This window comes from Phascolarctos cinereus, unplaced genomic scaffold, assembly GCF_003287225.1.
Source record: "Phascolarctos cinereus isolate Bilbo 61053 unplaced genomic scaffold, phaCin_HiC Scaffold_1;HRSCAF=81, whole genome shotgun sequence".
NCBI lineage: Eukaryota > Metazoa > Chordata > Mammalia > Diprotodontia > Phascolarctidae > Phascolarctos > Phascolarctos cinereus.
Window position 1 is genome coordinate 106,320,132 of NW_027555514.1, and position 26,099 is coordinate 106,346,230.

Here is a 26,099-nt window from a genome sequence, read left to right on the forward strand (position 1 = left end):
GATTTCCTGGAGACCATAAGCTGTCACATTTGCCAACTGGTGAATAGTCTCTGTAAGCTTAGAGAGAATATGTTCATGCTGTAAGTTATACCAGGACATAAGATAGTGTGCTCCCTTTTTAAGAGACCAGAGGACATTTCCCCAAAATCCATGTTTTGCCTTTAAGTTAGAGACTGTGGGCTGTTTGGCATTGAAGTGCTAAAAATCCGAGGGTGCACACCCAAAGTCTTTGTAGGGTGTCAAACATTGAGTGACCAGAACAGTAGTTCTGGGGTCTTGCCATGTGTTGGCACTTCGTTTCACCTTTTCCCCAAAATTCTTGTCACTAGTGGTATCTGCACAGACTGTGGTGTAGGTCAAAAGATTAGCAGAAACTCTTTCAAGCCCTCCCACAGGGGTGTTAACTTGTCTAGTGGTCTTGCAGCTTGTCTCCCAAGTATGGGAATATTCCCCTGTGAAAAAGCAAGGTGTTGATACAGAGTGGCCCATAGAGAAGTGGCAAGCATAAATGGAGTGGCATAAATGTCTGAGAAAGTCATATTGGGAAGGGGGGCTTTGTGGAGATGAGCAGCCACTGCCAGGAGGCTTACAGGCCTTCCAGCAGCTCCTAAGGAGTTAGGGATGTGAAGGTCAAATTTAGATTTTAAAATCACAAAAGCCTGGTCTGGGCCCCACTCTTGAGGGAGTGAGTCAGGGCCCAGAGGACAGTCATAAAGGGGCTTAACAATCAAAGTATTATTAGGGATTCAGAGTCTACAAAATCTATCCATGCCTAGAAAAGTTCGAAATTATTTCTTAGTGGCTGGGACCAGGAGTTTGTGGCCCAGAAACTTTACAGACTGGCATGCTATCTGGGTTTTGTTCAAAGAGACCCTATGGCCTTGAGTTCCCGAGAGATTAAGCACTCCTGAGGCAGTGGACAAAGAAGCCTCCTGGGTACAAATACGGGGAAGGGAAAATACTTGAGGGTCTTGGAGGTGAACAACAGCTGGAGTGGCAAAAGTATCCCAAATTGTCTCCCACACTTCCAGGGGAACATGGGGAGGTCTGGCACACAGAGGGGAAGGGGAGATGGGAGGCTTAACTAGAGAAAATTGGCTCCCCAACTTCACCATCAGGTGCCTTCCCAATGAGGGGGCAGGGCAAGCGGAGAGCATAAGGGAGGAGTGTTTAAACAACAGATTCTCAGATGGGCAGGGGGAGGAGTGTGTCTGGAGACATCCCTCAGTTACCTCTCAAATGCCCATGACCCGATGGATCAAGGGGTGAATAGGGCCAGAGTAATTGGTTAAGGCAAAGAACATAGCCATGATAAAGTGGGTAACCTTACCTTCAGCCTCACTTTTTGCCCAGGGCTTGGTGAGGGAGATGGAGAAAGTGGGAGCACTGCCTGGACCCATGTTCCTTTGTCCTCCCCAGTCTTGAGAAGACTGGAGGACAGGGTACTGGGGGCTGCTCTATCACTTCTCCTACCTCGGGGACAATCCTTCCTCCAATGTCCCTCCTGGGCACATCTTGGGCAAGGTCCTGGAGGCATCTCTCTTGGGGGCTTCCTCCAAGGGGCACCCTAGAGGGGCACTCCTTGGACCAGTGAGCCTCCCAGTGGACTCCCCTGCCCAAATCGCTGGGCTTCCTCCAAGAGGGTGCCCTGGAGGTAAACTCCTTGGACCAGTGACCCTCATGGTGGCATCGAAAGCAGGTTTTCCCACTGCCCAAGTTGCCAGGAACACCCTTGGGTCTTTCCCTGACCATGGCAGCAGCCAGGAATCGAGCATGTTCTTTGTCTCTAGCCCTCTGCCTGCGTTCTTTCTCCTCTGCTGCAACTAGGTCCCTGTTGTTAAAGACTCCAAAGGCAACCTGCAATAACTGAGCCTGAGGCTTTTGGGGTCCCATTGCCAATTTCTGTAGTTTCCTCCTAATATCTGGGGCAGATTGGTTAATGAAATACATGCTAAGGATTGCTGCCCCTTCTGTAGAGTCAGGATCTAAATTCATATACTTTTTAATGCCTTCTACTAGCCTATCTTGGAAAAGGGCAGGGTTTTCCTTTTCTTCCTGAGTAATTCCCTTAATCTTTTGAAAGTTTACCTGCTTTTGAAATGCTGTTTTCAGGCCTTCTAACAGGCAAATTATCATGTAGTCTCTCTTTCCCCTATCCTCCCTCTTCTGATAATCCCACCCGGATCACTAGCAGGAACAGCAGCTGTTCCTGGGGGGTATTTTGTGGGGTCATTGCTAGCCAAACGATCCCCAAAATTTTGGGCTTGTTCCCAGATTCTCTTCCTCTCCTCAGGGGTACAACAGGTGGAGAAGAGGACATGCAAATCACCCCAAGAAAGTTCAAATTGTAGGGACACATCCCTGAAGCCCTCAGTAAATTTAGTTGGATCTTCAGAGTATTGACCCAGCCTTTCCTTAATCTGGGTGAGGTCTGAAATGGAGAATGGAACATGCACCGTAAGTGTCCCATTAGGAGAGGCGGGTACTTCCCTTAAAGGAAAAAGCCCTGAAGGCCTTGGGGGAGCAGGGGCTTGTGGGGGAGGGAGGTAGGAAGTCCCACTTCTTGTAAGTGAGGGACTGGAAAGTGCCGGCTGAACTGGCAAGGCCGAGGAATCTGGCTGGCAAGGGGAAGATTACCTGACACCAGAGGAGGGGGAGGGATCAGGGGAGAAGATGCCAGGGCGATACCCTTGTCTGGAGCCTGAGGAGGGGTCCCGTTCAAAGGAGAGTTCTGGGGAGGAGGCACCGAGTTGAGAATCTAGTCCAGAGCTTGAGCTGGGGTCTCTCTGGAAGTAGAGGCTGGGGCGAGGCCCCTGCTCAAGGCTTGAGTAGAAGTAGCCTCAAGAGCAGGGGCCTGGGGAGGAAATGGAGGGACCAGAGGAGCAGAAGGGAGGGTCTGGGGAGAATGGGAACAGCCAGGAGGCCAGAGGAGAATGGGGTGGAGATAGGTGCTGGAGAAGCGCTGCTGAGGGAGGTTGGGAAGAGGGGGATGCCATAACCCTAGGAGCCATAAGAGGATCGTCCAAAAGGTCTATTTGGTCCCCACTCACCACTAGTGGGGTGGCTCTAGCTGTGAGCACCTTACAGTCCTTTCTGAGAATGGGATCTCTAGAAAGCTCAAACAAAAGCCATTAAGTAAGAAATCTCCACCCATTTTCTTTCTCTGCAACAATATTTTTCTGACTCTGAGAGGGTCTTTACCTGTAATGTCCCAAAAAGGGGCCATGCCTCACAATTTTCCAGGTGATACTGAGGCCAAACGATGTTACAAAAATGTACCAGCTTTTTCTTTTTAAGTTCTTTACAGAAGCTAAGATTTTTCCGATTTAGTAAAAGACAGCCCAAAGGCGAATTCTTGGGAAATGAAAAGGATTGACCTATTGTGGGCTTAGGAAATAGAAAAAAAAGCAAAAGAAAGAAAAAAATATACATCCAACAATTTCCCAATTCCTTAGCACTGAGAGAACTGAGAAGTCTGAACCTATGCTTCATGATAGGGAGTCCATCCTCTATGCTAAGGAAGGTATATACCCAGGTCCAAGTGCTCAAGCAGAGGCACTGGACCGAAAAGCCTGGGAGCATCAGAGTTTGAGACAGCCTCGTAGCTGTCTGACCTAAAGGAACCTGAGAGGTCAGGCCCGAAAAAACTTCCAAGGCAAGCCTGGCTAGCTGCTTGAAAATCCAGGTCCAATGGCTCAAGCAGAGGCACTGGACTGAAAAGCCTGAGAATGTCAGGCAGAGTTCGAGACAGCCTCGTAGCTGTCTGACCTAAGGGAACCTGTGAGGTCAGGCCCGGAAAAAACTTCCAAGACAAGCCTGGCTAGCTGCTTGGAAATCCAGGTCCAAGTGCTCAAGCAGAGACACTGGACCAAAAAGCCTGAGAAAGTCAGGCAGAATTGGGAAGGGGGAAGCTTACCAGTCATGGCTGAAGAAGAGTTTGAGATTTGGCAGTCGTGTCCCAGACAGGGAACCATATGAAGAGGTCTAGGGGTCTTGGGGTGCTGGGGCCCCAAGATCGCAGTACCGGGCCCTGTCTGAAAGAATTCAACTCAAATCTTCTTCAGCCAGAGGAAAAGTTTATTAGTGATAAAACACTTAGGGCCAGGTGACACCCGTAAAGACGAGTGGGCATGAGAGGTTCTCAGCCCCAAATGAGGGCCAGGGTAGATCTTATATACTTTGGGTGACCAGGGAAGGGTCTGGGAAAGTGGACTGGGAAAAGGTCTGGGTGAGAATTCCCAGAGACTGGAATGTCTAAGAGATTGAATAGACAATGGGAATAGATAATGAAGGAACTGCAAGGTATCTGAATGAAATTAAAAGGTAGGCTAAGGCTTTCAAAGGGAGATGAGGGGCTGGGGCCTGTAGACAAAAGGGGAGCCAGATTCTCTTTAGGGCAAGGGGCAAAAACCTTGGCTAGGGCCACACACCTTGAGTTCCAAGTGGTACTTCCAGACCTGTCCTGCCTGATTAGGATATTTTTGAACCTTCAAATCCAGTTATGCAGAAGCCAGCTGTCACAGACTATTAAACAAAGCCAAACTGAGCAGAACCTTGCCATCCATCCTTTCTTTGTTTTCTCTCTTTTCCTGTGCTTCTCTTTTTTTTTTTAAACTTAATCTCCCCTATGTGGTAGTCACTGATCTGAAATACAGCCACCTTGCTCAAAATGACTTCTCAGATCACCACCGATCTCCATTCTATCTGACTTCAATTCTATGAAGTTTGACTTTGACTCCAATTTTCATATTTGCCTCTTAGGCTTTTGACACTGAGTAATTTCTCCTTCATTAGTTTAACTGGAGACATCAATTAATATACAGTTCTGCTGGGAAGCTTAAATTTCTACAAAATTGACATTTCAAATCTATTGCACCTACAGAGGATTGGCTACTACCTGGAGTCAGTTTTGGAAGATACCTAAGGCTGGGCTGCTACCTGATGTGTGAATTGTTTTATATTCTCAAGTCCTTAGTCTGGCATTCAAAGCTCTCCATTATTTGGTCTTAACCTGTATCTCCAACCTTAACTCCCAATACTTCACCAAAGAAACACACTTTAGCTAAGCTGGAATACCCAATATTCCTCTAGTAATCATAGGGTCATAACTTTAGAAGAGGAATAGACGTCAGAGGCCATCTAGTCCAAGCCATTCAATTTAGGCCAAGAGAGGTTAAGAAATGTCCCAACTTATACAAGCGGCCAACCTATGGAATCCAATTTAGATGATTGACTCCAAATCTTGCACTCTTTCCACTGTAAGACAATAGAAGGTCACATTCTTACCCTTCTCTTGCCAGGAAAGTCTGATCCTTTCTACTCAGCTTGTCTAGGTCCTAATTGTCCTTCAAGGTCCATGTCAAGGCCTGTCTCATCCTTGAAGCATTATCTCCCACCACCTTAGCCCAATCAATCATTGAACTGTATTAAGTGCTTACTATGTGCCAGGCATTGTTCAAAGTGATAAGGATACCAAAAGAGGCAATAGACAGTTCCTGCTCTCAAGGAGCTTACAATCCAGTGGGAGAGGCAATATGCAAACAAATATATACAAAGCAAGCTATATTCAGGATCAGTAGAAAACAATTAACAAAGAGAAGACACCGGAATTAAGAGGGGTGGGGGAAGGCTTCCTATAGGAGATGGGATTTTAGTTGGGGCTTAAAAAGGAAGGCAGAGAGGTCAGTCGGCTGAGTGGAGTGGAGTGTTCCAGGAATGGGGTGAGAGGAGTCAAAGAAAATGCCCAGGATTGAGGTGAAGTGTCTCATTCATTGGAAGAGCAAGGACAGCAATATTACTAGATCAAATAGTACCTGTCAGGGAGTAGGTAAGATAACTGAAAAGCTAGGAGGGGGCTAGGGTAATGAAAAGCTTTGAGTGTGTCTAACACATCATTTTGTATTTGAGCCTGGAAACAATAGGAAACTACTGGAATTTATTGAGGGGGGTGGGGGCTATCAGACTTGTGCTCTAGAGAAGTCACTTTAGTGGCTGAATGGAGAATAGAGTGGGAGGGATTTGAGGCAGGCAGACCCACCAACAGTCTATTGCAGTAGTCCAGGAGGGAGGACCTGCGCCAGAGTGGTGGCAGTGTCAGAGAGAAGGAGGCACATTTGAGAGGTGTCACAAAAGTGACAGGAACAGGCTTTTGCAACAGATTACATTGGGGGGGGCAGTGAGGGATAATGAAGAGTTTAGGATGACACCTAGGTTGTGAGCCTGAGGGACTGGAAGGATTGTGTTGCCCTTTACCGTAATAGTGAAGGCTGGAGGTAGAGAGGTTTTAAGGGGAAAGATAATGAATTCTGTTTAAGACATGTTGAGTTTTAGGATATCTAGTGGACATCCAGTTTGAGATTTCTGAAAGGCAGTTGGAGATGCAAGATCGTAGGTCAGTTGAGAGGTTAAGCCAGGATAAGTAAATTTGAGAATCAGCAGCATAGAGATGGTAATAGGGCCTGGCAGCAATAGGAATTTATTGAGGGCGTGGGAGGATTGTGACAGGATCAGATCTGTGCTTTAGGAAAATCACTTTAGTGGCTGAATGGAGGATACAGTGGGGAGGGATTTGAGGAGGGCAGACCCACCAGCAGGCTATTGCACTAGTCCAGGTGTGAGGCAATGAGGACTTGCACCAGAGTGATGGTGGTGTCAGAGCAGAGAGGGGGGGCATATTTTAGAGATGTTGCAAAGGTGAAATTGATGGTGAAGGACATTTTTGGAGAACCTAGGATCATAGGTTTGGCCCTAGAAGGGGCCTTAGAGGCCAATTAATTTACCCCTTCATTTTAGAATTAAGGAAATTAAGGCTCAGGTTGTTAGAATGATTTATCCAAGGTCACGTAGGTAGTAAGTGTCAAAAATAGAATCTGAACCCAGTAATTAAATCCATAGGAGCTGGTGAGATTACAAATGAGAGAGTGAAGAGGACGGCCCAGGACAGAACCTCAAGGGGCACGTATTATTAGACGGCGTGATCTAGAAAAGGATCCAGCAAATGAGATTAGAGAAAGAGGGGGTCATATGGGCAAGAGGTCAACCAGGAGAGAGCAGTGTCCTGAACACCTAGAGAGCATCAAGTTGGAAAGGGTGATCAATGGTGGCAAAAGCTGCAGAGATGTCAAGGAGAATAAGAATTGAGAAGAGGCCATTGGATTTGGCAGCTAAGAGATCATCAGTAACTTTGCAGAGAGCATTTTCAGTGGACAGAGGTTGGGGTTAAGTAGACAGTGAGAGGGAAATAGAGGCACCTATCACAGACAGCCTTTTTGAAGAATTAAGCTACAAAGGGCAGAAGAAATATAGGATAGTAGCAAGGATGAAGTGAGCATCCTTTCAATATTGGGGAGACATGAGCATGTTTATGGGTAGTTGGAAATGAGCCAGTAGACAAAGAGGGATTGAAAACAGTGAAAGTGTGGGGATGACAAAGAGGGCAATCTGTTGGAAGAGATAGGATGGAATGGGATTGCTTAAATAAGTAGAGAGATTAGCCTCAGTAAGGAGTAAGCCCAGAACAATCTCTGTCCTTCCTCAAAATTCTTTCTATACTCTTTGCTTGTACCACTCAATTGGCACTTACCAAACACCATTTTTTGGTGTTATTTATACCTTACCTCCTCAACTAGAATGTAAGTTTCTTGAGGGTGAGGATTGTATTTTATATTACTTAATATGTCCAATGCTTTGCATGTAGCAGAAGTTAAATAAATATTTGATATTCACATCTGGTAAAAGTACAGATGCTGCCAAAACATCCATTTGCACATTATAAAGTCGCCTTCCCTCTGCCTTTCTATACTGTTATAAATACCAGGAAAACATTAGTTATCCTTTATTTATACTTACTTCTCCCTTGTAGACAGGGATTTAGTGCATCTTCCTTCAAAGAATTCCTTTTGTTATCATCCAGACGTTCTTTCATTATTGAAATTTAGAAACTATAAACACTGTATTATGAGATTAAAATTTTATGCCTCCCAATCTATCAGTATTGAGAGGGGCTATTTTTTCCTTCAAATGTTTCATGCTATTGGGACACAGGACTGTTTTCCCTATCAGGGGTTGCTTTGGTGGTTAATACAGAATAAATAAGAGTGTGACAAGATCATTGATATAGAGCTGGATGAGGCTTAGAGGGCATCAAGTTATACCCTTTCATTATACAAATGTGAACATTGAAGTCACAAAGATGCACTGACTGGCAGAATATCACACAGGTATAGAAGAGCCAGGTTAAAGCCCCAGGCTTGGAGCCTAAAAAGTGACTGGACAACAACAGCCACCTGTGATTCTGTTCCCAGTGCCCTGTGCTCTACACCATGGAAACTAGCTTGGAGCCTCTCCTTACTGATTCCTTAACCCATGATGTGCCTTATCAATGTATCTAGGACCCCTTCAGTACAAATTACTGCACAAGCTCCGGCTTGTTCATAGGAATCATTAATTGTTAGCCCTACAAGGATTATTAGAGGTCATTGAGTACAACTTCATCATTTTTTAGATGAAGACTCTGAGGTCTAGTGATGAAACTTGCCTTACCCAAGTTTGCTTAAGCAGATCTGAGATTGGATCCTGTGCTCTCTTGATTCATATGATCATAGCCATAGAGTAAGAAGGGATCTTGGTAAGCACCACATGAGTCCTCTCTTTTTACAGATGAGGAAACTAAAAGCCAGCACAGTGCCCTTCTATCCTTATTCTTTTCTCTCCTTATCACCACTGGAGATATCCCCATTAGATATTTTCGTGGAATTGTTGTGAGTTAATTACAAACAGTTCCAAAGAATACTAAGATTCAGCACATGTGAAAATAGACATATTCAGAGGACATCTGGACAGATTTTGTATCTGATCTCAGGGCTGTCCAAGAGGATCTTAAAAGGACATGCTGTATGTTAGATTCACCTCTGGCTGTCTCATGACACAGATTCCAAGGGCCACAGAGCAGTTATGTAAGTGGACTTAGTATCTTTTTTAAGCTAAGTACTTTGTTGTTATTGTTGGTTTTGCATTGAATTGTGTTATACCACCTGCTGTCTTTCCTGCTGCTAGATTCTAATCACATTTCTCTATTGAAATACGGGCTGGATTTTTTGTGTGTATTTTAGCATGGGGCTTGATTATGTTTATAGTCTTCCCCTTAACAGATCACTTACTGTTTTATCATTTTCCTTTCAATTAGGCACAAAGATAACCTTCACAAAGAAAGGAGCCAACTTCTCATTGTATAACTCACTACCGGGCAGCAGTCCCAAAGAGGGCAGACCACCAGTGAACCCATACCCCCACTCTCTTGCCTTTGTCACACCCATAAATAGCAAAACCAACAATAACAGCAATAACTATTTATTAAACACTTAGTGTTAAGTACTTGGCAATCCAAATTAAAGGGTGAAACTTGCCCCTGAGGTTACCAGGAAATTGATTGAACTAAAAAACAGAATTCTAAATCTCTTTATGCTTGTGTAGTTGAAATTGTTGCAGTTCTGAAAATAAGACCTCTTAATCCATTGTTCTTACTGAGTTATTTTAATGGGTAACATTGGAATGGCCATATGATTGATCCATTTTGGTCATCAAACCACCAAAAACACTGGCCAGGCTCTTTTTTGTCTCTTTCTTCCAGCTAGTATTTTTTCACTTTTTTCATGCACCTGTCACCATCTGTAGATTAATTGTTTTGGCTACACATACCTACAGTGATTCCGGTATTTTTCTTAAGAGAGTGATTACTTCCTTTTCGATCAACTACACATTTCTTGCTAACGTGCCCTTGTTGCTTGCCTTCAAGAAGCTTTTTAAAGGTGGGATGTGTACACAAAAGAATATGACACAAAGTAGATGGGGATAACAACAAAGGAGAGGTCCTGATTAAGTGGTATGACACAAGAACAGTTTTATTTGGGGATTAGGGAAGATTTCATGGAAGAAGCTGGACCTTTAAGGAAAGGAAGTATTATAACATGCAGAAATGAGGAGGGAAAGTGTTCTAGGCATGACAGGTAGCCTTCACAATACACAGAAGTGGGAGAGCACAAGACAGGATCAGGATACACCTCCTAGTCCAATTTATTGGGCATGTGAGGTTTGTGAATGGGAGAGGAGTGAAAAAAGTCTATAAAGGTAAGGTGGAACCACATTTTGCGGGGTCTTAATCACCAGTTTAAAAAACTTATATTTCATCTTTAAAGCAATAGTGAACCAATGAAGGTTTTTGAACAGAGGAGTGACAAGGTTAGTCTTGTACTTTAGGAGAATTATTTTGGCTCATGGTTGAGTACAGGTCCTTGTATTTACGTCTGCCCATCAGCACCATTTCTATGTTTTTATTACTCTGAGCACTGTCATAGGTGGTATATGACATGCCAGGGTGACAGTCTTGTAATTTATGATTCCATGGTACTATTCTCTCTTTCTTTCTCTCTCTCTGTTGATCTGTCTCTGTCTCTGTCTCTGTCTCTCTGTCTCTCTCTCTCTCTCTCTCTCTCTCTCTCTCACACACACACACACACACACACACACACACACACACACACATGCATACTCACATTCACATACACACACATACACATCATCAGTGAAGGAAGGCATATCCTGTCTAAGTTTTCATATCTCAACCTAGGGACATGGTGGATTTAAACTCTGGAAATTAACTCCTTGATCCATATACAAATGGACTTTGTTAGAATGAGTAAAAAGTCATCATTGCATCAAGTATCTTTAACTTTATATTGTTGCAGTTTATTGAACAGGGCAGTGAGGTGGCAAAAAGGGAACCTAAAATTGGGCTCAGAGCTTCGTATTTTCTGTTCATAGCCTCATTTGGATACCATTGTCATTGTTGCTGATGACCAGACCTTCTTCTGAGGGTCTGAGTCAGTGATAGAATTTAAGTGAGGGTGTGAAGTAATAAGAAGATCCTCAAATCCATCACTTGGTTATTTCATTATGTTTGGCAACACTCTCCTTGGTATTTGATTCATCTGAGACCTCCAGGATCCAAGAACTTACCTGCTCCCAACCCTGAGTCAGTCACAGTTTGCCCCATATTCTCAGTCAAATTTCTGAATCAATAGAGGATGAAAGCTCACTGTCCCAAGATCGTTAAGAACAGGCTAGCTCTGTACTTGCCTTAAGGTATTTAGGTACACTGTTTGCCTAGGGCTGGTGGGATGGTGTCAGCCCTATTTAACTTCATGATTCATTGAGTGTTATTGTGACTTTGCTTCTTCTTTCTCCTTTGCTGGACTACTTTCTTTCACCTGCCCCTTCCTGTTTCTGAAGCTCTGACCTCAACCTCCTGCCCTTCTCTCTATTTACTACTTTAGTAAGCTCATTCACATTTTTGTTTTAGTAATCACTTCTAAACTGAATACATCCAATCCAAATGGCCATCTCCAACTGTTACCCACATACCAGTGTTCTGTTTCCAATCACATACATGGTATTTCCCCTTGGATACTCTATTTTACCCCCAATTCATTATCTTATCTTGACATATACCCCAAACTATTTTTCTCTCACACTTTCTGTATCATTATTATTTTCCCACCCTAGAAAGCTTGAAGTCATCTGTTTTCAGTTAATATTTTTAAAAATTAATTAATTTATTTTTAGTTTTCAACATTCACTTCCATAAGCTTTTGAATTTCAAATTTTCTCCCCATCTCTCACCTACCCCCAAGATGGCATGCAATCTGATATAGGCTCTACATATATGTTCCTATTAAACATATTTTTGCATTAGTCATATTGTAAAGAAGAATTATAACCAATAGGAGGAACCACAAGAAAGAAGGAACAAAACAAAACAAGAAAAAAAAGAGTGAATAGCATGCTTCGATCTGCATTCAAATTCCATAGTTCTTTCTCTGGATATGGATAGCATTTTCCATCATGAGACCTTTGGAGATGTCTCAGATCCTTGCATTGCTGAGAAGGGCTAAGTCTATCAACGTTAGTCATCATACAACATGGCTGTTACTGCGCAGCAATGTTCTCCTGGTTCTGCTCACTTCACTCAGCATCAGTCCGTACAAGTCTTTCCAGATTTTTCTGTAGTCCACTTGCTTATCATTTCTTATAGCACAATAGTATTCCATTACATTCATATACCACAATTTGTTCAGCCATTCCCCACTTGATGATGAGGCATCCCCTCAATTTCTAGTTCTTCACCACCACAGAAAGAGCTGCTATAAATATTTTTTGTACAGGAGTCCTTTTCCTGTTTTTATGATCTCTTTGGGATACAGCCCTAGAAGTGCTATTTCTGGGTCAAAGGGTATGTACATTTTTATAGCTATTTGGGCATAGTTCCAAATTGCTCTCCAAAATGGTTGGATCAGTTCACAACTCTACCAACAATGCATTATAATGTTCCAATTTTCCCATATCTTCTCTTACATTTATCATTTTCTTGTTTTGTCATGTTAGCCAATCTGATAGGTGTGATATGGTACCTCAAAGCTGTTTTCAGTTAATCTTGACAAAGCATTGTGACCTCTACTTTTCTAACTTGTTTCCATAAATCCAGACAGCTAGGCAGATAGAACTTGCTAAGAATTTGGAGGTGTAACTGAACCATATCCTTCTTCTGAATTCTCTTCTCCTTAGAATTTTTATTTGTTGATGTATCCTGCATTTCCTGAAAGAAATAAAAGTGATAGAGAGATCAAGGGGGATGAGAAAAGGAAACTGAGTTTCCCATTTAGGGCAAGAACAGAGAAAGCAAGTAGGCAGCTAGATAGAATTCACTAGGCAATAGATTGAATGCTGGACTCAGAATCAGGAAGTCCTGAGGTCAAATCCAGCCTCAGACACTTATTAGCTGTCTGATCCTGGGGAGGTCACTTAACACCTGTTTGCCTCAGTTTCACTATCTGAAAAATGGGATAATAATAGCATCTACCTCCCAGAGATGTTGTGAGTTAATGAGTTAACATACGTGTATCACTCTCAAATCTTAAAGCTCCATATAAATGATTGTTGTTGTTATTGTTCAGTTGTTTCAGTCATATCCTACTCTTCATGAAACCATTTAGGGTTTTCTTGGCAAAGATACAGGAGTGATTTGCCATTTTCCTTTACAGCTCATTTCACAGATGAGGAAACTAAGGCAAACAAGATTAAGTAATTTTCCCAGGTCACGCAGCTAATAAGTGTCTGAGGCCAGATTTGAACTCAGGAAGATGAGTTTTACTGACTCCAGGCCAGGCGCTCCACCAGCTGTGCCACCTAGCTGCCCTTATTTAAACGCTATTACTATTGCTAAAGCATATGGGATGGAAGGTAGTACCTAAATACATTATTTAAGAATTATTTGTTTTATTTTTTTCAGTTTTCATTATGGTGTTTTACATCCTTTGGATCATTCAAGTGGTAGAGTCAGAGGACCTGGATTGAAACATAGCCCGTAGCACAATGACTGACACACATAATAATCACTTTATTAATGCTTGTTGGCTTGACTTGGTGCCATCCCGTGCCAGCTGCTAGCTGTGTCATCTTGGATATGGCATTTAATCTGCTGGGCCCTAGTTTCTCATCTTTAAAATGAGGGGTTGGGCTAAGTGACCTCTAAGAGTCTTTCCAACTCTAAATCTGTGATATTGTCAACTACCCAGAGATTTTAAGTAAAAAGCAAAATAATTTTGCGTAGCTAATAGTAAGTCTGCCTAGTAGAGAAAATCTGTTTTGACTGGGGAAACTTGAAATGTTCTAATGCCCTTTACCATTATGGGGAACAGGAAAGTAGTGACATCAGTACCTCCACTGGTTCTTATTCTTTCCTTAGTTTTGAAAAGGAAAGAAAATGTCTTTATAATGTTTTTTCCCCCTAAGCTATCTTAATTATGAATTGTTTTAAAACATTTCATGTTTCATTTTATTTTATTTTCTAATTACATATAAAAAACAATTTTTGACATTTGTAAGATTTTGAGTTCCAAATTCTCTTCTTCCCTTCACTCCCCCCCTCCTTGAGAAGGCAAGCAATTTGATATAGATTATACATGTGCAATCATGCAAAACATATTTCCATATAAGCCATGTTGCAGAAGAAAACACAGACCAGAAAGAAAACAAGAAAAATAAGTTTAAAAAAAACTGTGCTTTGATCTGCATTCAGACTCCATCACTTCTTTTTCTGGAGGTGGATAGCATTTTCCATCCTAAGTCCATTGGAATTGTCTTAGATCACTGTATGGCTGAGAAGAGCTTAGTCTTTCATGGTTGATCATCCTTATAATACTGCTGTTACTGTGTCCAATGTTCTCCTGGTTCTGCTCACTTCACTTTGTATCTGTTCATGTGTCTCCAGTTTTTTTTCTGAAACCATCCTGTTTGCCATAATAATGAATTGTTAGTAAAATAATTGGACACCTCTTGAAAATTATGACTGGAAACTATGTCTAAAGTTGTCTTTTTTTCCCTCCTGCATTCATTTCCTAATAGAATTCTCTCTGCACAGTATTCTAGCCATTGACATATATTTAGCAAAGGATTAATTATTGTGCTAGGATAGTAGTGTTTTCTTTCTTTTTTGTTTTGTTTTGTTTTGTTTTTTGCGAGGCAGTGGAGTAAAATGATATGCTCAGGGTCACACAGCTAGTAAGTGTTATGTATCTGAGGCCAGACTGATAGTAGCATTTGCAAACATTCCTGTTTTACCTCTCAATAGAATGTCAATTCTATGAGAGGAGGGACTGTTTCATTCTTGTCTTTGATTCTTCAGTAGCTAGAATTGTGCCTGATTTATAATAGGTGCTTCTGTGAATGGAATGATTAATATTTAGTGACTTAGGAGATGTGTAATAAAGAATTATGAAGAAGGTTGTTTCTATATAGTTTAAACATTAGATTTTAAAATCAGAGAAGAATGTGTACACTTCCTCATCCTCTGGGAAACATAAGGATAGAAGTAAAAAGAAATGGTTTCTGGTCTTGTCTGGGCTTCTAAATGGTTGTGTGATCTTTGGTTTTTCACTTGACCCCTCTGGAAACTGAGGCCCCAAGAAGTTAAGTGAGAATGAGGATCTCTGTCTTGTCTACTTTATTGTTAAGGTGACAAGAGGTAAAATAAAATTTATTGGTTTATTTGATACTGGAACCAGGTGGTTACCTGAGGTGAAATTTCAGTGTTAATAATTCTATCAATATTTTATTACTTAGAATGCAGCATGGTGCAGTAGAGTACTGGATTTGCAGCTAAAAGACCTGGGTTCAAATCCAGACTTTTCCTCTTACTACCTGTATAACAATGGGCAAATCATTTAACCTCTTTGTGCCTCAGTTTCCTCAAATATAAAATGAAGAAGTTGCACTATATCAGGACTTCTGTACAGGGGTCCATAAATGTGGTTTAAAAAAATATTTTGATAGTTTTTCAGTACAATTGGTTTCTTTTGTGTTCTTATATGTTTTATTTTATGCATTAAAGACATTATTCTGAGGAGTCCGTAGGCTTCACTCTAGCCTATGGGTTCTCTTATCATCCTAGAACTAGATGAATTCTAAGGTCCCTCCCACCTCTAAGTCCAGAATCTTGTTTCTCTCTTTTCAGGATCAGGAAACCTCTTTCCCCAGGGCTCTTTCAGCTCAGAGACTTTCCCCCAGGTGGTGCTTCCTAGATGGTAAGTGTTCCTGCTTTTGTTTGAAGGCTAGAGAGCTGTCCTTCGTTGGTAGGGTGAATTCGTTATTCACCATCCCCTTTTCTCATCCTCCCCCCTACATTCAATGGAGAGGGATCTAGAGAGGGGAGACAGGGAGGTTTCTGAAGAGAAAATGCTAGAAGGAGGGGCATCATTAAGATATAAATATGTGGCAATGTATATCCTGATTTGTGATTTAATTGGTGGTGGGATCTCATGGTGAGGAAGCTCCTTCTAGCCATGCAAATTTGCAACTGTTCTGCAATTTATAGTCTGGGGCTATTGACAGGCTACCTGCTGTGTCCCAGATCATACATCCAGGATGTGTTGGAGACTGGATTTGAACATCCTGGCTTCCTGCTTGAAGCTGGCTGGCTCTCTGTCTGGCAGGCCAGGCCAATCTACCTTTCAAGGCAGGATTGTTTCCGTCTTTGCATCTCTAATGCTTCCCACAAAGCCTAGCACATAATAGGCTTGTCATAAATGCTTATTGATTAATTAGCAAACAAACGAAAGCAAATAAATAAAAACAAAATGAAGAGATGGAATGGGGAGTCTGTTGGACAAGCTATGGTTTGAAGAAAGAGACTAAGAGAATTGGGAAGGTGACAGAAAAGGAATGAATTGGCACTACACTAGCACAGGAATATTTAGCTCTATTAGTCTGTCATTATGGAAGGATTGTGGGATCTGAAGCCAGAAAACCTGGATCATAAGCCACTGACTAGTTGTGTGGCTTTGGACACCTCAGTTTTCTCATCTGGATAATAAATATGAATTATTTGCCTTACCTACCACATGAAGCTATTGCAAGACTCAACAGGGATAACACATGCAAAGTGTTTGATAGCAATAAAATACTATTTACATGTTATAAATAACAGTGGTGATCTTTAATAGCTAGGAAAACTGAGTTTAGTATGGAGAACTAACCAGGCCCTAGTTTTCAACTGGAAAACCTAGTGTGATGGGATGGGCCTTCAGAACACTCTTGATCCAAGCACTGTATTTTCTAGTCTCTTTCTCTGTATGTCTCCCTCTGTGTGCATATGTGCTCATGGAGTATGTGCACACACCTGGAGGCAATGTATCCTGTGGATAAAAGAGACTATATAGTATTATGCATGCAATCAAGATTAGTTCTAAATGAATATATGTGACTGTATGAGATGTGATTATAAAATAAAGGAGACCAATTTTATGAAGCTTGTAAGGTGTCTCTGAAGACCATTCCAAAAGAGGAGTTCTGTAAATACCAACTCAGGAATTGGTATATAGCTTCTCAAAGTTACTTCTTTAAAGAACAGTGTTTATGGATTTTTTTCCCCCAACAGATCTCATGACTATAGTCTGCGTGTGTGGGTGAGAGTGAGAATGGGTATATGTGGTATTTGTATGTGAAGAGGGAATGACAGTATTGTACAAGCTGTGTACTTTGGGAGTAGCATGGTGCAGTATAGTAATGTCAAACTCAAATAGAAGATCCTTCTGGGCAGCATATTGACTTAGAAAACCACAAATAAACATCATCTATATTGTATCATTTTTTTAAATTTTGTTAAATGTTTTCTGACTACAAATACTTTGGGTCACAAGGGAGTTTCATGGCTGCTTGCGCTAGCCGGCTTCAAGTTTGACATCACTGGTGTAGTGGATGTACTTCTGGCCTCGGAATCAGAAAGGCCCGAGTTTAACCTCAGACACTTGAAAGCTATGGGACCTCAGACAATTCATTCAACATCTCTGAGCTTCAATTTCCTTACCTGAAAAAGTGGAATAACAACAACAACAGCAATAATAATAATAGCACATACCTCACAGGCATATTCTGAATATCAAATGAAATGTTGTATGCAAAGCACGTCACAAATTTTAAAGCTCATAGAAATGCTAAATATCGTTGATACTATTACTCCATGAGTGTCTTTCAACCTAGGGTGTAGGTCCTGCCCATGTGGGATACCTGAGGCTCCTTGACTAGGAATTTAATTTTATTCAAAATAATTCCCTTCTTTCAGAATAACATAAGGATTTAACTCTAGACTTGTCAAGGGCTGAGATGGCAGGGGTAAGGTGAAAGCAAGCACAGAGTATTCCTGAACCTTGTCACAGAAGAGCAAATTAACATATTAGAGAAATGTATTATATATTTTTATATCAGCCAGGCTACTTTGCATATAAACTGAGAAAAAAAGTTGAATGCAGGATACTGCTATGGGTGTTTAGTTTTAACACAGAAGCCAATTTTACTCAATTAAAGTTTCATCATGTCTGTTTCATCATGTGAGTTTCTGCTACAGTAAAAGATAAAACTGTATTGGTTGTTAATGACTGAGTCCTTCCCAAGGCTGAATTTTCTTTGCCTGATCTTGAGTGCTTTCCTCTGGCTTCAAGGACTGTGGTGGTAATGCTTGAGGCCCACTTAGATAAAAATGCAAATAAGGAGGGCTGTTATTCACTTTAATAAATGGAGTAACTAACTAACCAGAAGCCTACACTGCAGCTTCTAGAAACTGTAATCCTGTGACCCACTGTCTGTCATGGAACAAACCCTAGCCCAATGTCCTTTGACATTTGTGTTTTACCTTATGCTGGCCTATATAAAGGGAGGTCTCCAGCCTATTGGCTAGGTCTTCTGTGGAAGATTTCTAGGAGGATATGGACAAGAATCTCATAGCATGAGGGATAGTAATAATATTACCATTTAACTAGTGAAATAAGACCTACAAAGCATTTTGTTTGTTTTGCTTTTTGGTGAGGCAGTTGGGGTTAAGTGACTTGCCCAGGGTCACACTGCTAGTAATGTCAAGTATCTAAGGCAGAATTTGAATTCAGGTCCTCCTGACTCCAAGGCTGGAGCTCTATCCACTATGCCACCTAGATGCCCCTACAAAGCATTTTGCATATAATATCTCATGTTATTCTCACAACAACCCTATGAGATAGGATAATAACCCCATTATTATCCTTAACAGATAAAAGAAGGTAAAGAGAAAGGTGAAGTGACTTACCAAGAGACATATAGCTTGAAAGTATGTGAAGCGAGATTTGAACTCGGGTCTTCCTCACTCCAAATCTAGCACTCTATGCACTGCAACACCTAGCTGTATTCTAACCCACACTCCTAGTACGTGTACCAGTGTTTTCATAGAGTCCTGGAAGCATGGACTTGTCCAAGCCTTGATAAAAATGATCCTAGAGTTTCGTGCTTAATGAGCGCCCCATCCTTAATAGCAAAGCCTTGACTTAACCTCTCCAAATACTTGGAGCAACTGAGAATTCCTTCCCCAGGACACAGAACCCTCAAGCTAGACTGTTTGAGAGCCTCACTCCAAATGCAATCTCCCTCACTTTCTGAAGCAGTCTGAGTCTACTAACTGCTAACTAGGCTTGTTGGAGATCAGAGCTTCCTTGTAATGTGGCTCTTCATTGTCTGTTTCTCTCCTAGCTACTTCTGCTGATCGCTTTTATCGAATAGACCGAGCTCAGGTGAGTTCCCCTCAGTGTACAAATGACAATTCCTTATCTGTAAATAAATTTTGTTGTCTCTTCCTATAGACTGTTCTGAAAACCTGCAGAGGTTCTGGAATGACATACCAGTCAGGACCATGAACCGCTAATTCCTTTGCAGACTAATCTTTTGTTGTTGTTGTTGTTGGTTAGGCAATGGGGTTAAGTGACTTGCCCAGGGTCACACAGCTAGTAAGTGTTATGTGTCTGAGGCTGGATTTGAACTCAGGTCCTCCTGAATCCAGGGCCAGTGCTCTATCCACTGTGCCACCTAGCTGCCCCTTTGCAGACTAATCTTGCACATTTGTTAAAAGGTTTATAGCCTTTATAGAATGTGTTCAGTAGCTCCATCCAACTTAATGCTTTCCACCAACATTCACCTTTTCTTAAGGTTTTTTGTTGCCAAAGCAAGAGAATATCATCTATCACCTATGACGAGATTCCCCTAGTTCATTGGTAATCATAGATTCTTAAAGAAACTCAGTGAAAATCCAGTATTAAAAACAGTCAGAGCTTGGTCACTGTTAATGGAACTTTTAGCTCCTTGGATTCTCCTGGATTAGCCTTTGAAGTTTAGTGCGATGAGATGGGCATTCCTTTGCTATCGATTCTGTATAAGTTCTGTCCAATGGTAATTAAGTCCAGGGAATGGTGAACCACAGTCTTGGAGTAGTGCTAGCCTAATGATATTCCCTTTTTTTGACAGCATTTGTGGAAGATCAAGTTTCCAGAATAATTCTGTATTCTCTCAGTCCGGTACTACAGGATGAACTGAACTCATTGGGAGATATTTGGAGTAGATGATGTCACTTGTGGTTCCCTAAGAGACACTGAAGGGGATAAAATCTTTACTCTTTCTTGATCCTGCCGTCTCTCTACCCTGTACTCCTCTAGCAATGAGTAGGCTAAGCTTCAGGAGAGGTTCCAGAGCAAACTTATCACCCTTAGCTCCTTAGGCCCAGGGTAATCATGTCTAGTCCACATCCCCAGTGCCATTCCTGATGGGAAAAACCAGCCTTAGCTCTAGAACCTTAGCCAAGGTCCTCCTGGACTCTGTTAGAGTTGAGATAGGCTGTGACTTAAGTGACTATTTAACATCCTACAAGTCTGCTGCTATATTCTTAGTGGTTTCTCCAAGGCCCTTTGTTGTTTAGCCATTTCAGTCACGACTGACTCTTTGTGACCCCATTTGGTGTTTTCTTGGCAAAGATACCGGAGTGGTTTTTCATTTCCTTCTCCAGCTCATTTTACAGATGAGAAACTAAGGCAAACAGAGTTAAGTCACTTGCCCAGTCAAGTGTCTTGAGGCCAGATTTGAAGTCAGGAAAATGAGTCTTCCTGACTTCGGACCCAGCGCTCTATCTACTGCACCACCTATCTGCCCCTTCCAAGGTAGTTTTTTTTTTTAATATCCTAATCCACGTGGTAGTTCTGGGACACTCCATATCCATTCTGACAGACCATATTTTCTCCCTGCTAGACTTGAGTCAAGAAGACCTGCTATCGACACTTAATAACTGTGTGATTATGGGAGAGTTACTTAGTGTCTCAGCCTCACTTTCTTCAACTGGAAAATGAAAACAGTGTCTATAGTGCTTTCTACATTGGGTTGTTGTGAGGCTTAAATAAGATAATGTGTGAAAAAGTTTCCAGACTTTAAGGCACTGTATAAATATCCATTTTGTTGTTTTAACACCAACTACAAGAATAGTAACAATAATAATAATATTCCCTAGGAACATTTGCACTTTGTGATGGAAATTTCACAAGATGAGATTTTTATCCTGGATCCAGATATTGGTGGTATCACAGCAAGCGGGGACACCGCCAGGGATGCCTGATCTGGTGGTGGAACAAGCTTCAGGGTGAGTGAGCACTTCTTTACAGGTGAAGCCAGTGAGGAAAAACCCACCATGTTGGCTAGCATCTGCGGCAATTGTGGCTTCGAGTCTGACAACTTCAAAGACCAAAGGGAGCAGTATAGTGCATGCAGAGATAGCTTAGTCTGACCAGGAAAGCACACATTTCTTTGGTAAAGCCTAGCTTCAGATATGGTACAAAAAAGAAGAGAAAAGAGAATGAGGCAAAGATGATATCTCTTCTCAGAGATATAGAGGAGTAAATGTCCCAGGTACTTATAAAGAAGAACAGGGTGAGAAATTTATTAAAAGAGCAGCTAGGATAGTGATAAGGATAAAAGGAAAAAAAGAAAGGAAGAAAAGAAGGAAGAAAGGAAGGAGAGAGAGAGAGAGAGGGAAAGAGAGAGAAATCTATTTTATTGGTTGCTTCTGGTTTTAATACATTAGTTTCTAGCCTAGACTAAATTACCTAGCCGCGTGGGGCTAGAGGGAGAACAGATGAAGTGCTATAGACCAGAAGCTAACCTTGAAGAAGTAACTGGTGTCCTTTTCTCCCACAAGGATGTCAGATTGGTGGAACCCTGCTCTTCGAAAACGCATGCTGAGTGACAGTGGGCTGGGAAAAATATCACCACACTTTGAGGTCTCTGAGAAGAAAGACTTCAGCCACTCACATATGCTACCGTAAGGGTTTTCTGAATCTTGTTTGGAATGTATCATGGCCGTTGCTATAGCTTGGATTTATAGATATCAACCAGTAGGAAATGACTCTCCGTTTATTCCCTCTTCTCAATCCCTTCTTGCCCCTCTATCTATCTAGCCATTTATCTATCTCTGTGTATGTGATTGTAACTATAGTAGTCATTTTTAGCTTCTTTCTGTATGATAATAGTGACAGTGTAGTATCGTGGTTAGAGAATTGTATTCCAAGTCAGAAAGTCCTGGGTTCAAGTCCTACCTCTGATACATACTGGCTGTGTTACCCAGGCAAGTCACTTAGTCTCTCAGTTCTCTAGGCAATTCTCTAAGACTATAAATTGCAGAGAAGGTGCCATTGCTTTGATAGAAGGAGATCCCTCATGTGGGAGTTCCCTGTGCCAAATGAAATTGCATGTCCACTCCCTCTCCTTTGTGACACTGACCATCACTTTGTTCTCCTTACCTTCTTTTTCTCATTTTCAGGTAGCTTAAATGTGAGTTAAGTGTGACTTATTCCCTCTTGGATGTGTACTTGAACTTCTCTTCCTTCTCTCCCTTGGCCATTTCATTCACTTCAATCTTTTCAGACACCACTCATGCAGATAACTTCCAAATCTCTTTTTCCTGCCCTTCCTACTTCTCAGCTCCAAACCCACATCTCTGCCTAAAAGTTTTACTAGTACATGAAAATCAGCATCTCCCAAGCTACAACTTTTATCTTTCCTTCTGGACCTGCTCTTTGAATGTTAGGAGGGTTATTCATGCACCTTTTGCCAAGTATAGTACAGTGGAAAGACCTTGACTTCAGTCATGGTACCGCACTTCCTACCTGTGTGACCTTGTCTCAAATCATTTGGGCCTCAGTTTCCTCATCTGTAAAATGAAAAGAAAGTTGTAGAAGACATTGGAGGTACCTTCACCTTTAAATCTGCGATCTTTGTCCAAATCATTTATGTTTGAATATCTACTGATATTCTGCTAAATGCCATGGGGAAGGGAGTTGGCTTAATTTGCAGCATGCAGGATGTAAGTGGTTCATAAAATACCTCAACTTTGAGACAGCATAACACATTAGTAAAGGCACTTATCATTTACCCTTTTGTTTCCCTCACATATGTAATCTAATTGGTTATCAAGCCTTCACAGTTCTACCTGTATGTGCAGGGGTTCTGACCTGGGATCCATGAACTTGTGTTATTTTGACATTTTAATAACTTCATTTCAATATAATTGGTTTCCTATAAGCTCCATGTACTTACTAGGTCTATGACTTTGGGCAAGTCACTTAACTTTTCTCAACTCTTGCAATGGAAGTAATGGTACAAGGAGACAACAAAGTTCTGAGCATGATCAATTTATTAGCAAAGCTAGCAATTGCCAATAAATGGGGCCCAAGGCACCTCAGGAACCAAGAATGCATCTGACAGTCTAATCAGCTCTTATGTAGTCATACAAAGGAACCCCAAAATAGACAGTGACATGAATCTGGCATAACGGAGGTATATCTCACTTCTGATTGGTCAGTGCCAAGGTCACTAACTGCAACTTACATCAGTTTATCATAAGGTGGACTAACATCCTCTTGAAAATCCAGTGGTTGGAAATTTCTGAGAGAGAATAGTGAATTTGCAGTTTACATGCTACTGATTTCTGATAGATTAGAATATAGATCAGAATTTTGTGGTAGGAAAGTCTTGAGGAGGGCAATTTAAAGGATGGAGGGTGACTAAATAGGGAGCTAACAGCTGCAAGCTTAAGGGGCTCAGAGGCACATACCAAGGGAGAATAACTAATATATAATAAATTAATTAAGCCTTATTAAACAAAGTAGTATATCAAATTTTAATATAATATAACCTCAGTTTATTTATCTGTAAGATGGCTATAATAATACCCCTACCCCACAGTGTTATTGTGAGGATCAAATGAGATAAAATATGTAAATTCTTATAAACCTTAAAGTGCTAGCTATTATGATGACTCTATTCTTGATGATGATGATGATGGTGATGATGATGGTGATGATAGTGATGATTGTGATGATGATAAGGGTGATGGTGATGGTGATGATGCAGAGAAGAATTATGACTTAGTTTTATTTTGTATCTTTCCCAGTGTTGAGAATAATTCTCTGAACATAGTAACACATTAGGCGCAACACATTTTTATCCAAGTGCAATGAAGGAAGGTTGAGGCCCAGTAGGAACCATAAAAGGAATCTTCAACCAGATTATCATTTTATATGTGGTTGGGCTCAATGGTATTTTGAACCTACAAACTTATTTGTCTGCAAAACTTTTCCCAGACCTTCCTATGCTTATCAGTTGATGAGAAGGATGCATTTGCATGATTTAAAGGATGAAAAAGTATAGTCCTAGAGTTTATCATTTTTATTACCATTCTCAATTGACCCACTAGTACTTCATTGTTTTCAAGTCCTCCTAAGCCTGTGGGTCTGGGTCTTTATGTAATAGGGAGATTATCTTGGTTGGTTAGAGCATGATATTAATGAAGACAAGTCCATTCCATTTGTATTTGTTCATTCATGACATTCGTGACATTCATGACATTTTCTTAAAGCAAGAGGATACATTTTGCAGTCAGGATCACTTACTATTGAATTCTAAGCAGATTGCTTCACCCCCATGGTTCCTATAGACTCACCCTAATTTGTTACCTTTGGATTGATCTCTAGTTCTTCCTGGGTTACAGAAGGGTACACAAATAATACTTTGAAGCAACCATAGATACAGACACTGAGACTAAACATAAGGCCTAGGGTGCTTGCCAGTGATGCTCAGAGGAGGACCGTGCAACAATATCAGTGAACTGCAGTTTACTAGTATATGTCATTATATGCTACTGGATGTCCTGGTATCAGCTGGTGAGACAAGATCATGCATTGTAAGTAAATGAAGGCTCTAAATGATTCCATTGTGCCAAAGGGAGAGAGGGGAAAAAATGAGGAGGAAAATCTAAAACTAATTATTACATTGGCACAGATAGTACTCTCACACCCTTGAAGCAAAAAGAGATTTCATTTTAATTATTCCTCTACAAGGGGTCTTGGTAAGGGCAGCTAAAAATACTTTTTTTCAATGTTAAGCTGAGCCAGTGTATTAGTTTTCAGGTGGTATTTGATTACTTACATTCCAGGGTAATTTTCTTCCTAGGGCCCTTTGCTATAGGATTGAAGTTGGTAATACAAGGAAAGTCAGGAAGAGGTTGATGACTTTAAAGATTTCTCTCTTAACTCAGGTTCAGCATGAACTTTAATTCAAAATGGTTGCAGAGCAGTCATAGCTACAGAAATTGAAGCCAAATTATAAAAATACTGCTTTGACTTAGTGGCGTAGTCTTAGATTTGAAATAGATGTTCGTGCCAGACCCACTTCTGACACTAGTTGGGTGACAGTAGGCAAGTCATTTAACCATCTCTGGGCCACAGTCTTTGCCTCGGTAAAATGTAGGAGTTGGGGGAGATGGCCTCTAACCTTCCTTCCACAGGAGAAGTGGCCAGAGTGCTGATATTGGATGGGTTCAAATGCCACCTTGGACACTTGTTAACTTTGTCAGTAGGGACATGTCACGTAATCTCTCTGAGCCTCAGTTTCTTTAGTGGTAAACCTATAATAATAATAACATTAATAAAATTTGCAGTACCTATTTCACAGGGCTGTTTATGATGTTCAAAGGATATCATTTATGTAAAGTGCTTTGTAGACCTTAAAGCACTGTTATAAATATCTGTTATCATATCAACCTTCTCCATGTTCAGGCCCCAGCCCAGAAATCAGACACTTCCTCTTAATGCAATACTCCAGTTCCTGATTTTTCTATTGATAATAAAGGTGATAGCTAACATTTAGATGTCACTTTGAGATTTGTTAAGTGCCTTATACACATTATCTGCCTTGTCTGATATTGTAAAGCAGCTCTGTGAGGTTGGGCTATTATTCTTCCCATTTTACAGATGAGGAAACTGAACCTGAGAAAGGTCAAATGATTTGTTGAGTGTCACAAGCCAGTAAATGCCTATAGCACAAGTTGAAGTTCAATCTTCCTAACTTCAGATCCCATACTCTATGCACTGTGCTTCTTAATTGCCACACTAATCTAATCCTGATTGTTATATATTCTCAGGAAGGGATTAATTCACTTATAGTCCTTGCACCTCCTATTCAAATCAAGGATTTGCTACAAACATAGCTGTGTTTCTGTATTTTCACAGACTGTGTAAATAAAATCAACTCCCATATTCCCACTGGAATGCTCTTTTCTCTCAGAAAGACTGTATCCAGATTTCTGTTTAATTTTCTGTTAGCTCCTGTGGCTTGATCTTCCTTACTGGGTCCTTTCTCCTCATCAGCCTCATCTT

General features: G+C 41.2%; 1 protein-coding gene across 1 annotated transcript in view; it reads left to right on the forward strand.

Annotated features, from left to right (window-relative positions):
* Positions 1 to 21,671, forward strand: part of DGKI (diacylglycerol kinase iota) — a 478,924-nt gene extending 457,253 nt beyond the window's left edge. The window contains exons 26-29 of the mRNA XM_078153519.1: positions 15,566 to 15,635; positions 19,102 to 19,142; positions 20,900 to 21,028; positions 21,584 to 21,671. Of these exons, the coding sequence (XP_078009645.1) occupies positions 15,566 to 15,635; positions 19,102 to 19,142; positions 20,900 to 21,004 (216 nt within the window). The 3' untranslated portion in view covers positions 21,005 to 21,028; positions 21,584 to 21,671. The remainder of the gene's footprint in view (positions 1 to 15,565; positions 15,636 to 19,101; positions 19,143 to 20,899; positions 21,029 to 21,583) is intronic.
* Positions 21,672 to 26,099: the final 4,428 nt, after the last annotated feature.